The 13,590-nt window shown below is 37.8% G+C and overlaps 2 protein-coding genes across 9 annotated transcripts; both read left to right on the plus strand.

The window, feature by feature from the left end:
* The first annotated feature begins 1,922 nt into the window (after positions 1–1,922).
* Positions 1,923–4,825, plus strand: LOC121236792 (UBP1-associated protein 2C-like). Its single transcript, XM_041133244.1, is given in 4 exon segments — positions 1,923–2,691; positions 2,694–3,347; positions 4,442–4,478; positions 4,585–4,825. Coding segments are annotated over 2 exon segments (1,305 nt in total). The 5' UTR covers positions 1,923–2,039; the 3' UTR covers position 3,347; positions 4,442–4,478; positions 4,585–4,825.
* A 2,596-nt stretch (positions 4,826–7,421) lies between these two features.
* LOC121236793 lies at positions 7,422–13,334 on the plus strand. 8 transcript variants are annotated; one of them, XM_041133245.1, is made up of 7 exons: positions 7,422–9,052; positions 10,826–10,925; positions 11,211–11,673; positions 11,864–12,076; positions 12,155–12,241; positions 12,560–12,721; positions 12,863–13,334. In XM_041133245.1, the coding sequence occupies exons 2-6, from the start codon at positions 10,833–10,835 to the stop codon at positions 12,577–12,579; spliced, it is 876 nt and encodes a 291-aa protein (XP_040989179.1). In that variant the 5' UTR covers positions 7,422–9,052; positions 10,826–10,832; the 3' UTR covers positions 12,580–12,721; positions 12,863–13,334. The 8 variants fall into 8 exon arrangements, with proteins under 8 accessions (XP_040989179.1, XP_040989180.1, XP_040989183.1 ...); XM_041133246.1 differs by having other exon boundaries at positions 12,896–13,334; XM_041133249.1 differs by having other exon boundaries at positions 12,908–13,334.
* The last annotated feature ends 256 nt before the right edge of the window (positions 13,335–13,590 follow it).

A 13,590-nucleotide genomic window follows, 5' to 3' on the forward strand; every position in this document is an offset into this window, starting at 1 on the left:
GCCCCATCATAATAAGTCATACACAGACACTACATAGTTTACTTAAAAATAAAACTTAAAAAAAATATAAACTCAACATAACACGTAAGAATAAATTCTACAACATTAAATTAATACAAAATTATGAAAGTTAAAAAAAAAATCTTCTAAATCTGAAAATAAAAAACCATAAAAATGAGAAATCACAAACTAAGTTTCTTTTGAAAAAAAGTAAATTAGTTTCCTGTATACCAGGGTGGGCGGTGGGCCACTGCATCTGACCCTTTGGGCCCCTACTTGGGATAGACTGGGGTCGTGTGGGTGAATGTCTGCACGCATTTGGGCACTAGGGGATGGGAACCAGACTAGGCCCTAGCCTGTCCGAGGTTTATCCCGTTTGCCCGACCCAAATTATATATATATATATATAAACCAATGTTTTTAACAAAATAATGTTCTTTTAAAGATAACTCTTCAAAATATTGTCGTTTTACATTATTTTTTTTTGTAAAATTCTCACTCCTCTCTCTCTCTCTCTCTCTCCATATTGACGTTGACCCTGGACCCTAACCTTAGGTCTCTCTCTTAGTGGGTTGGTTTTGGTTTTTGTTTTTATATAGGTTTTGGGCGGTAGAGGGTTTTGTTTTGGCGTGGGTGGGCGGGAGGACGGTTGTAGGAGCCAACCCGCCCTCTAGCATCCAAATGGGGGCACTCGCTCATAGAGGCAAGGTTGAGGCTTGGGGGCCAAACTCTCTCCCCTATTCATGAGGGGGTAGGGCCCATCCGAAGGAGCAAGTAGCACCCCTATTTGCAAATTAGAGCTCAATGAATATAACATTTTAAGGAAAAAAAAATTCACAGGCAATCATATACATTAGCCATTTGTTACAAGTTCACATTTTTTCCCTATCAATCCATCGTTGCATCATTTCATACTAAATTCTTGATAGCGGAACTCAATTTTTTTGGCTAATTGTTTAAAAAAGAGAAGGAAAAATAGTAATAGCCGGTAGGATGACTATGTACTTTTTAATTTTTGAAACTTTGGATAGGACACGTAAAATTTCTTAATTTTTAACTTTAGGCTCCGTTTGAATATTAAACTTAGTTGAGTTGAGATGATAAAATATTGTTAAAATATATTTTTTAATGTTATTATTATTTTGAGATTTGAAAAAATTATAATAATAAGTTGAAATGAATTTGAGATCCAAACATACCTAATTTTTTCTTTTAAAAAAAGAAATCTAAGAGCACTCATAATGGATAATTCATCCTATCTTTTAAAATACATCACCAAAATTTACTTTTTCTATTTTACATACTGACTTTTACAATATGTCATACATCAGCTTATCTATTTTTTCTTCATGTCATTTAAATATTATACTTTTTAATATTTTTTATTCATTTCAAATATTTTCTCTAACTATCAATAATATCTTCATATACTTTAATATTTACAATATCTCCTCACATACAATCTCATATCATTATATTCTATTTTAAATCAAACTAAAAATTGATTCAAAATATAACCAAAAAAAAAAAAAATTATGTCTTATTTTAAATTACTTATAAAAAAGAAGAAAAAATTAAGAAATCTAGTTCCAGTTTTCAAGACACTTTCGTGGGGCCGAAAGGGAATTAGAATAAAGGGAAAAAAGAAATTCAGAGAGAGAAATAATTAAAAATATTTTACATGTATGAACAGTAATTTATAAATATAGCTGAATTACTATAGTTCTTGAAAAATAAAGATGATTTACAACATCCATCGGATTCTTATTTTGATCAATATTCTTTATATTTTAAAAAAAATTGTATTTTAAAACATCAATTGGAGTGCTCTAACAACTAGTGGACCTAACTCATTTTACAGCACCTCTTTCCACAACGGCCCAACCCAATCTCGAACCTTATAAGAGCGACAACTTACCCTCACACGTAAATGCTGTGCGTTACCTCACAGCCCTCACTCACCCTACAGTTGATTTTAGGGTTAGGGTTTAGCCTCAGAGTCTGGAGATTCTTCTTCCGCTGCTTCACTCTCTCATCCAATGGACCCAACAAAGAAGCGTAAGCTGGAAGAGAACGGCGTCTCCGCCGAAATCGATCCGTCTCTCTCGATACTGACCCCAGAAGACGTCCGAAAAATCGTCGACCGTATCGACAAGGACAAGCTCATCAATATCGTGGCGGCCGCCGCGGTCCGCCACTTGGACGTCCTCGAAGGCGTCCGAGCCCTCGCCGACTCCGACGTCTCACAGCGCAAGCTCTTCGTCCGCGGCCTCGGCTGGGACACCAATACGGATGGCCTCCGCAGCCTTTTCTCCTCCTATGGCGAGATCGAGGAGGCCGTCGTCATTCTCGACAAGCAGACCGGCAAGTCCAAGGGCTATGGCTTCGTCACTTTCAAGCACGTTGACGGCGCGCTCCTCGCTCTCAAGGAGCCCAGCAAGCGGATCGATGGTCGCGTGACCGTTACGCAGCTCGCGGCGGCGGGGAACTCTGGTAACAACGCGAATGCGAACGCCGCCGATGTAACGATGCGGAAAATCTACGTATGGGAGGTGCCGCACGAAATGTCTCCGGATAAGCTGTTGTCCCACTTCAGTTCATACGGGGAGATCGAAGAGGGGCCTTTGGGGTTCGACAGGTTCACTGGGAAGTCGAAGGGTTTCGCGCTGTTTGTGTATAAGACGGCCGAGGGGCGCAGGCGGCCTTGTCAAATCCGGTGAAGATGATAGACGGGAGGCAGTTGAATTGTAAATTGGCGAACGTGGATGGGAAGAAAGGGAAGCAAGGGGGGCCGCCCGGCCAGGCCGGGCCTGATGGGGTTCAGGGCCCGATTTCAGGTACTGGGAATGAGGGGATGGGGATGGGTATGGGAATGGGTATGACGCAGGGTTCGATTCCAGGGTCGCAGTACGGCGGACCAGGATCAATCGGCACGTACGGAGCGTATACTGGTGCGCCACCTATGGGGAATCATCCATTGAACTCGTCCTCGTTGGGTGGACCGGGGTTATCGGCTGTTAATAACCAGGCTCCATCGTCTTTTGGTGGGACTGCTGGGTACGGCGCTGGACTGGGTGGGCCGTATGGTGGGTATGGCGGCATTGGTGGGACTAGTGGGGGATTGGGCGGTGCTGCTGCTGCTGTGGGTGGATCCTCTGCATTGTATAGATTGGCGCCAAGTTCGGTGGGAATGCCCTCTGGTGGGTATCCAGAGAGTGCGCATTATGGCCTCTCGTCATCGGCTGGGTATCCAAGTCAGCTCCTCCAGCCAGCGGGTAACTCCCCGGTGCCAAGGGTTCCGCCTGGTGGTGGAGCAATGTACCCTAATGTACCGCCTTATTTTTGAGGTAATTTATTATCTGTTAATTGGTTCTTTCCTGTTTTTACTATCTGCTGTGCTGGTATTCATATGTGCTTTGAATGACTTGGTGCCATGCTTTGTTTTTTGCCTGATTTTCTTTTTGTATTATTGCGTCTTGTGACTTGTAATGGGTGTTTGCGTGCTTTGCATTTTGTTTGTGGGTTTTTGTATGTTCTGGTTTGTTTATTGGGATTTCGTTGTGAGTATATGTGTGTCGCTTTTGTGTCTTTGTGCGTTTGTTTGTTTTCTATACTTTTGGAAAGCTCGCCATTTGTCAAAATGTCATTTTGGTATTAAGTATCTGTTGTAATATTGGAGTGATGAGGCATTTTTTAATATTGATTTATGTGATTCTGTCTGTTATGGTTGTTTTTGACTTTGTATGCGTTCTTGCAATCTTTTTTGGGTGATGATTAATTATATTTGTTCATTTATAAATGCAATCTAATCTGCATGATCAAAATGATGGTGGTGTGTAATGAAGATGTTTAGGCAGCTTATTGGGCTTTTGGATAACAATGTACTGCAAATTGCATGGAGGAATTGAGTTTTCATCTTGCTTTGTGCGTGTAATTCTGCCCATTTAAAATGTGCCTTAATAAAATTGCATATATTAGGGCGAGGGCAAGCAGGGTGTATGTTGGGTGGGGTTTCTGGGTCAACGGGTTTTCTATCAGCCATAGTGCTCTGTTTAATAAGTATCCATTATTGTCATGGCACATGCACAAATGTGAATGGCAACTTTTTAGTTTCCTTGGCATGTTCATAAAACCTTTTGAATAATTACACTTTCTGGTTCTAATTATGTGTTGATTCAAATGAATCTAATTATGGATATCTGTTCTTTTGCTGATAACTTGGTGCTAACTTAACATGTTTTTTTCTTTTTAAATTTCCAGTTATACACGTGATGCGCTTCCCTTATTTTTCCAGCATCATGATTCAATGAATGATTTATTATATGCCTTTTTTTTTTTTGTGATTTTATGATTCCTGATGCTTTGTTTGCCTGGTACTTTTCTTTAAGATGTCATGCGCTCTGTATCACCCCATCTTTGTTTTTGTCTGTGGTTAGGAAAGACATATGAGCCGTTTCTTTTACTGGTGCCCCAAGAAGGTATAATATTTGTTTTTTGTTCACTTTGAGTTAGAATGTAATGATCCCTGCTTGGCATGATGGATGTGGAATCATGTATTGAGTTGTCAATGAATGTTTGGTTCAGGTGTATGACAGCTTATTCGGCGCTGATGCTTTATGTGGTTCTGGTGTTTCGTGATTGCAGAGTTTGATGAATGTATTAGCTGTTCGTTCCTTTACAGCCTCTTCATCTGCACCTTTTGTACTGTGGTTATTTTCTGAGTGTTTGTAGTAAAAGCATCCGAGTTAGACTAGTTATGTACTTCTATCAGGAAGCATTGTCTGGGTTTTTTAATTAATGATATAGTTTTAGTAATATACTGAAATTATGCTTTGTCCTCCTTGTCCTTATAATACTTATATCTTCAATCAGGCCTCCTTTTCCCATGAATAACATTTCTTGATTACCTATAAAAAAGTACTTATATCTTCAATTAGGCTCTACAATGCTTATAAATCCTACTAAAATATGTTTTAATGGATGCATTGTGTGTATATGATGATAACATATAAATAAAACGCGTGTGGTGTGTTTCGTTGTGAAGAAGTCTGTGGATGATGGTCCTACTATCTGTTTTGATGAAATAGGATCTGTTGTATGGTAGTGATCTTCCTCGTGGGGATTTCAGTGCTCCTTCTACAAGCTGTTTTGGCCGTACTATATTGAACGATGGTGTCTGCTGTCTCTCTTGGGGTTTTTCTTTTATCTCTGCAACTATCCTTGAAGTGCTTTATTTTTCCTTATTTACGTTGCTTTTGGTGGAATACAGTTTGTTTGGGTCTGTTACCCTTTAGTTGTTGTTCAATCACCTTGTGGGATCTGCAAGCTCATTATATATGACAGTGGTTAGTAGTTCTATGCACTTGTGCTATTGATTGTAAAGTTATACCATGCTAGATGAAGGTTGCCTGTTTCTGTTACCTTTTTATTGGATTTATCAATCATTGACTGTCCAACGTGGGGATAGTTGATGCTTGTTTAGTGAATGTTGTGACCTGATAAGAGTCTAGTTTTACGATTTGGTTCTGTGATTACCTAGACCAGTCTTGTGATTTGGTTCTGGATAGCATTGTGATTTCAGGCCTCGAGTCAACTCTTCCTCAAATTAATCTGCTTTGACATGCATGCTTACGGACTTGTGGTCTGAGCAGTGGCAAATTGATTTTAACTTTGTAACTAGACCTGTCTGTGCCATTTATTTTTTTCATATTTTGTTTTTGCCTGAATCCTCTCCTTTTGTACATGTAAATAGTTTTGACTTGGGGCTGTAATCTAGCCGAGTTGAGCTGGCCTTTGTCTACCAAGCTCGGCTCGACTCAAAAAACTTGAGTTCGAGATTTTTATTTAACCTTTGTCTTTGCTCGACTTAGTAAGCTAAACTCTCAATTCGAGCTCGAGCTCGGCTCAAGTTGTTTATTTATTTTTATTTTTTGAATAAGATCTAATAATTAATAAATTAGATAAATAAAAATCTAATATTGAATTTGTACAACTAACAAGTAGAACTTCTATTGAATTATAAGATTTTAAAAATTTATAAATAATTAATACGTAGTTAATCGATATTTATCCATAATAGCAATATATTACATGCCTACATAAATTATTAATATATACACAAAATATGATAGCATTTATCTATTTTATATATGGTTCTCACATACTAGTATATGAAATTATTAAATATTATCGACTAATTATTGTACAAATTATAAAATATAGTTATGAAGCATATTCAATATATATGCATAAGTTCTTATAAAAATATATATAGATGCATAAATAATTAGGTTACATATTATATATTTAATTATAAAAGTGCTATGCTTATATTATTAGCTAATACATACATATATGTAAATGTATATGTATATATTTGTCAATATATAAATGAGCTAGCTTTAATCGAGTGGAGCTACAGAGTTGATTCGGGCATAAATTAGCCTTAGCCGAGTCGAGTTTAGTCGGGTCTGTGTCATTTATTAATCGAGCGGGTATTTGCTTTCACAATCGAGTTTTTTTTTTTTCACGAGTCGAGTTTGATTCGAGTTTAACCAGACGTGTACCAAGCGGGCTATCGAATAGACTAGTTCATTATAGTCTAGTTTTGAGTAGGGTGCTACCTGGACCAGGGAGCAGTTTGGGTCCCAATCCCATCCCCCCCCCTCCTTCAGATGTCGAGGGCGAATTGGGCCCTGCCGCCCACCCCTAGTTTTGAGGTCAAAAGGAGGAGCACTTTGCCTTCCAGCTAAGTGACATTACCAAGATACTTATTACGCGCCAGAATGGAGCTTAGTGACATATACCTGGATTTGCACCTAGGACTTTCTTTTGATTAAGTTATACATTGTTCTGGCCGGTGGGAGTCACATACCTGGATTTTTATTTCCTAGCGGTGGGTCTGAAGGTTCTTGCATTAGTGAGTTTCTATATTGAATTTGTCTCAGTTTGGATTTTAAGCATTTGCCAAGTTTGGATTATCTTCCATTTGTGTCGCACTCTTGAAATCTGTTTTCTATAACTTGCCGAGGTCATTGGCAGAGGAAGTGTTGGCTGCTATTCATACATGATCTCACGGTACTGAACCATGCTAACCATATGCTAGAAACTTTCTGTTCATACCAAAAACCATATAATGATTGCATAATGACTTTTTCCCACCTTTGTTATTTTTCTTATTAAAAAAACAACCCTCTCCTTGTAGTTGGCTGACCCAATTGGTAAAGTTGTATGGAACATACTTAAATATAAACTTGTAGTTGGTTCCAATTCCCACCTTTTCTTGGTGCTTAAGATTTTGAGCTCATAACCTGCCTCGGATTTGCCAAAACTTGCCTGAGTTACTAACATTTTGCGAGTCGTGAACTGATTTTGTCAAGAGACAGACCACGACTGAGGTGCTTCTTAGAGTAATGGTGTGATTTTGACGCCGCTGTCTTACGATCAATAATTTGTTACTGTTTATGCTTTTATTATTTAACAGGTAGAGGAGAAACATTACCCCTTTGAATTTGTTACCGTTGTGCTAATTTTTATTGAATATCTGAACTTGTTGACCCCTATTATATGGGCATTTGACCTTAGTGCAATTAAACACATCCATAATCTTCGTTAATTTTATTTTTGCAAAAGAAGTACGTAATAGACTGAACTTGCTTAGTATTTCATGGTAGATATCATTGCGTTTAAACTCTTTAGGACATTGCCGAGGTATACCATGGCAATCTGTGACATGGAACGTGTTGACACAAAAGTAGTTTCTGTTTCTTAATTTTTTTGGTCTTTTTTATAAGTTTTGCGTTTCTTAGTTGTTTCTTCCATTTCTTGTTCTTCTGTTTGGTGTGTCAATTGTGTCGGTCTTTTGGGCGGGGGTGTGAGGCAAACAAGAGAGGCTTAGGTGCCCGTGGAGTCTGGCCTGGCAATTGATCAGAGACGAGGCTGGATGGATGACCGAATATCTATTGCTAGAAAATGGAGAAAGTTAAGACTGTCGATGCATGGGGCTTGAAATATGATTCTATTGAAGTTTCTTCGAATGAAGCTTGCAAAGCTGCAAGTCCCTAGAACCAACAAGAGTGACTGCACAGTCGGAACATGTGCCCACGCATGCCGTTTAGGTAGACCATTGATTACACATGTATTGAAACGGACATCTGCTATTTTTTGCTTTTTCAACAAAACCCTTTCAGATAAAGTTTACATCAATAAAGGCCGTAGAGTTTTGAGCGTAGATGCAGCATTCCAAGAATCAATACCCATCCGAAAGCCCGATCACAAAAAGGGTATATGCCTAGTGATAGTTACGTTTTACAGTTTTTTTTTTTTAACTTCTCAATAATGTCACAGCCTCTGTTTTTGTAAAATCGTTACGATAATGTAAGGGGATTCTGCACTTTTGAATTATTATTATTATTATTATTATTTATTTATTATATTCATAATAACAGAATGATTGAAATGGATAGGGTAAATTATTAGTTACAGTACTTTAGGCAAGAAAACTGGTAACTGTAAATATTACCGTTAAATGTTATAAGATCCACATGATAATTCTGTTAAAAAAAAGTGTTGCTTGATTCGGTCAGATACATGCAGTTAATTAGTAGCAAAGGGAATAGCATCTGGAGTGGTGCTGCACGTATATATAATTATGCATAATATTATAGATACAAAATGTCAGTTCATTTTATCAGTATTTTTTTAATTTTAATTTTAAATTTTAACTATTTTCGATGACACATCAAATTATATAAATAAAATTATAACGGCAAATAACATTTTACCAATGATATTTAAGTTTCGTACGAATAAATAATGAAATGGATTCGGAGAAAACGAAAAAAAGGGGACGGAAATGACGCCAGTCCTAATCCACCTTCCGAGTTTGACTTGATGTCTACTTCTCTCAGAGTTACTAACCCACTCTATAACCGTAAAAAAACCTGGCCTACGGAACTCATCACTCACCAGTCCTTGCTAAAAAAAAAAAAAAGAGCTTTATTAAGTTCGCTGGTTGCACTCACCGACGATCACTGGCTGCAACAGGCTACCGGTAATCGGCTCCTCCTTTCTCTTTATCATCTTCTTTACGTTTTCTGCGCTGAATTTATTAGGGCTTTTTTTTTTGTTTCCTCTCAGTTCGTAGGGTTTATGCTTTAATATATACTGTTAAATTATGCTGTGACTAAGTCCGTGGAAATTTGAAGTCATATATTGATTTTTTTTATCGTTCATGTTAAGAACTCTTTGGAAACACAGCGAAACGTGGGTACAAGCCCGGAGCCTCGAGTTTTAAGTTATCTGTATACGCATATATACGTGTATGTCTGTATGTATATCTGATTGTATGTATGCATGTGTATTCACGCACGTACCATGTGTTTTATATGGTCTCTATTTTCACTTCTAACTCTGGGTTTTTTTGCTGATGGGATCACAGTGTGCGTTAGGCGTTGGGATTAATTTGATTTGACTATTAGGGAATATGTGATTATAATTAATTTCCGAGATTCCAAAATCCCATGCTTTGTAAATGGGTACCAAATTGGCAACTTGAGTTCTAGGCGAAGCTTGAAAATTATTTTGAAAGTTATTTACTGCTCATGGGTTCGACCCCTATCTGGCGTGTCGGTTTTTTCGAGCTTTTCTCACCCTTTAATTTCTGTTTACCTGTAAAAAAAGAACGTTAATTACTGCTCATGCTCACAGCTTTAATCGTGAAAAAAGTAAAACTCGAGTACGTAAATATATGGCCTGCCTACTGCCAAAAGTTTGAAACTTCTTTATGAGGGTTGATCCGTCGATTTGAATCTTGATATAACAAGGATTTGAATGTAAAACAAGAGAGGTTTTTTATTGCATACTTCCATTGTGGCTTTGAAATGCTATTTTATACAGAAAAGGGGGATTTTTCCTGAAGAATTTCTCTTCCAAGAATTTTGATGTCAGTGCTCCATCGTTTGATGATGGAAAAGAGAGTATATTATCTTTTTAAGTGTTTTTCTTATCATTCTTAGCTTGTTCTGATTGCTTCCGCACTTGTTATTTTTTTGTCTGCTTCTTCCCCGTTTTATGAGCTGATATCATGATGTCTCTTTTTCTGAAATCCGCAACCAATTCTTCGAGATTTATTGTGGAAGTATATGTTGCCTTTGATATGCACTTTCTGCTGTATATTAATACTATATGCTGCGTACCGTCAGGTGCATCAGATTTTTAACGTGGGTTTGCTCCTGTTTAATTAATTGTGCGATATACACTGCATTCCTTTTAATATTGCTTCACTTATTTTGGTGCAAATAACTTACAATAGTCCATTTTTTTTCTGCCGCTTCCCTTATCAAAAGAAATTGGTTTCTGCTGCTTCCATTATTACTAGCATCTTGGCCTTAGCTCCATGGAAAAAATATACTAACTGTTAAAATGAGGAAGAATTGAAATTTAGATCAAAACTGTTTCTACGGATGATAAGTACTGAAAAAAGGACGAGGAGAGGAACCCACACTCTAGGATCCCCGTAAAAAACTTTTATTTATTCCGTTAGTTGGCCTTTGTATGACTCCTTTCCACCTAATTATATTTTGAACATATTGCACTAGATTAGTCCTAAATGCCTATTTCTGCATCATGAGGAATCTGGAAAATCTTCTTGTTCTGCACATCTTTTTTCAGTTTTTAAGAAATGTTCTATTTAAGTAGTCGTTTTATGGGAGACGAACTTCCATACAGTTTATTTGAAAGTCTGCACCTAAGGTTTATCATCATGGAATAAGAATAATTCCTTGGACCTCTTACGAGCTTTAACATATCTACAACATTGTTCCAGAATCATCATGGATCTGGAACATAAACGTATAACCTGGGTCGGAGGTATTTTCCAGAAGCTTGAAGATATGTGCCAAGAGGTGGATAATATTGTGAGCCAGGTATCTTTAATTTTATATGCTCTGTCCATAAAATCGTCCCTTTCTTTTTTAGTGCCCATTAATTGAACCTATCATAATACAGGCATTTGTTTCCCATTTTCACTGAATATTGTTGGGCAGGCATGTTTGTGAGAAAGTATACTCTTTGTTAGAGACACATAATCTGGTTCAACTGATCTTAACAAAAGAAAAGGATTGAATTGAGGGCAATCTTCAAAGTTAAATTGCAGCTAAGTTTTTTACTTCAGCAGACATTTCCTCTCATAAACTTGATTTTCTGTGTAGGATGCAATAAATTATGTTGAAAACCAGTTGCACAGTATGGGTGGCAGTGTGAAGAAGTTCTGTTCTGATGTTGTCGAAGATGTACTTCCTCCTTTAGTGGATCCCATAAAGCGTGAAGCACAAGCTGTGGTTCTGAAAAGCAATGCTGCAATCAGTACCTATTTGCAGTCAATGATAGGTGATGAGAAAAAACATGGAGAGGCTGTCATGAAGCAGTCACATGTGGAGCCCAATGCAGATGATCATGTCAAGAACCTGCTGCCAGTAAATCAAATTATTCCAACTTCTGTACATTCCCTTGAGGAGGCAGAGACTGTCTTGCCTTTGCAAAAGGTTGATGATATTTTGATGGATGAAAACCCAAATGTGAATGCTGAAGAAAACGCCACTGAGGAGTCCACCGCTGAGATGTTGGAGTTTTTTTCTCCAGGTGATAAAGAACCCTTTGATGCATCATTGTCCGGTGAGTTCAATGTATGTAGTCATGAAAATTCATCTAGAGTCCTCTCTGAGGTTTCACCTGCATCCTTCATTTCATTGTGTGGAGTTCCAATCCCCACCAAAAAGGGGAACAATTACTGATAGCTTCACCGATGTCAGTGAGAGTGTTTCTGATGTCTCGAGTATTATTCCTTCTAAATTACCTTTTTCAGTCGTATCTGGTGAGGAAATTATTGCCGAGATGAGACTCGTGTGCCCCGGAAGTTCCCTCTTAGCGGAGTCTTGTAATAATCCTGGGGATTGTATTTGTCATAGTTTCAACAAGCTCCACTCTTCTACACCAACCCCAATTATCTCCTCTGAGAACGAGGCGCATGAGCCAGGGCTTGCTTCCTCCAGCAGTGTCCTACCATCAGATTCCATTGGTTGGTATTTTTCCTTCTTACATTGTAAGTTGTTTTTTTTATTCCCCGTTACAGTTGGAATCACTTAATATTTTGCAGAGGAAGACACTTCCAGTTCTAAGAAAATTCTCTCTGTGACTGAATCATCTGGAAATAGGCATATTCACATCTGGGAGTCTTCTCAAGGTGAGACTTTGATGTGCTCTTTTCCTTCCCTCAACCCTTCCGTTAGTTGGGTTTATTTTTTCTCGTTTGTTTTTTTTATCGTTTAGTCACACATGCCTGTGTGTGACCTTACCTTTCATCCCATTCTCATGGGAGGAGTTGGTGCCATTTGAGCAAGAGCTCATAAGCCTTTTTGCCGATGCTATGTGGTTGTTTTAATTATAAATCTAATGATGGTGTTAATGATTGCTGAAGGAACTGATAATATGGGAATTATAGCCGATGATCCCTGCATCTATGATGTGTTTTGGTGTCAACTGATCAGTTATACTAATAAAGGTTTTACAGGACATTCATAGGACATGAACAATGATATTAATGATCCGGGCATGGAAACCATTGAATTGCGTGATGAGGTGAGTCTCGATGAAAGCTGTGTCATCGTAGAACCTAGTGAACTTTATACTCTCTCGCCGAACCCGCAAGCTCAGATCATTCAGGGTACTCTCTTCTCTCTCCTTGTCTTTTTTTTTTTTTTCGTTTTTTAAATTTCATCATGAAAGTTCGGCAACGGATTCTTCTTTTTTTCCTCTGAAACCCCCCCCCCCCCAAAAAAAAAAAAAAAAGAAAAAGAAAATTCAGAAAATGATTCAAGATGCATTTGCTTCAAAAAAGAGAGTGGCACAGGAATATGAACTGCTAGCTTTTTGGCATGGAGAGGTCGATATGGGCTCTAGCAAAAACAGAACAGAATCTATCCCTGCCAATCCCTTGGATATGAACAATTTGCAAGTAAAGCAGGAATGCGATTCCGACTGGGAGCTTCTGTAGGTAAACAAGAAACCTGTGCATATAGCTGCCATTGGACTGCTTAGAGAGCCCCCTCCTGGACTTGCTTATGAACGTGTTGGAGATTGCCCACTTTGCGTAAATAATCATTGTGGAAGTTCCATCTTCAAGATTGCTAATGAACGTGTTGGAGACTGGCCACTGTGCGGATAGTTATGATGAGTGATTTAGCTCTTAAAGATTGAATGGTAAAATCTCCATTAGTAATTCTACCCTTTTGCTAATTAATAATAAGAAAGATATCAGTAATGGCGGATGTTGCTCTTATTGTTACTAGAAATGTTCATCATCTCTTTAAAGCCTGTCATTAGAATCCAAATGTACGGGATTTTTAGAGTATTAGTAGTGGACTCACAAAGTTTGGCCAAAATTTGATCACAGAATTCACTTTTATAAATTTAGCTAGTCACTTTTCAACAATACTAAATAATACTCTATAAATCTATCATTATTTTATTAAGATATTTATTTTGACATTTTTATTTATTTTAATTTTAATTATAATTTGAATATTTATTCGA

The sequence above is a fragment of the Juglans microcarpa x Juglans regia genome, chromosome 6S (assembly GCF_004785595.1).
Source record: "Juglans microcarpa x Juglans regia isolate MS1-56 chromosome 6S, Jm3101_v1.0, whole genome shotgun sequence".
In the NCBI taxonomy this organism is placed as follows: Eukaryota; Viridiplantae; Streptophyta; class Magnoliopsida; order Fagales; family Juglandaceae; genus Juglans; species Juglans microcarpa x Juglans regia.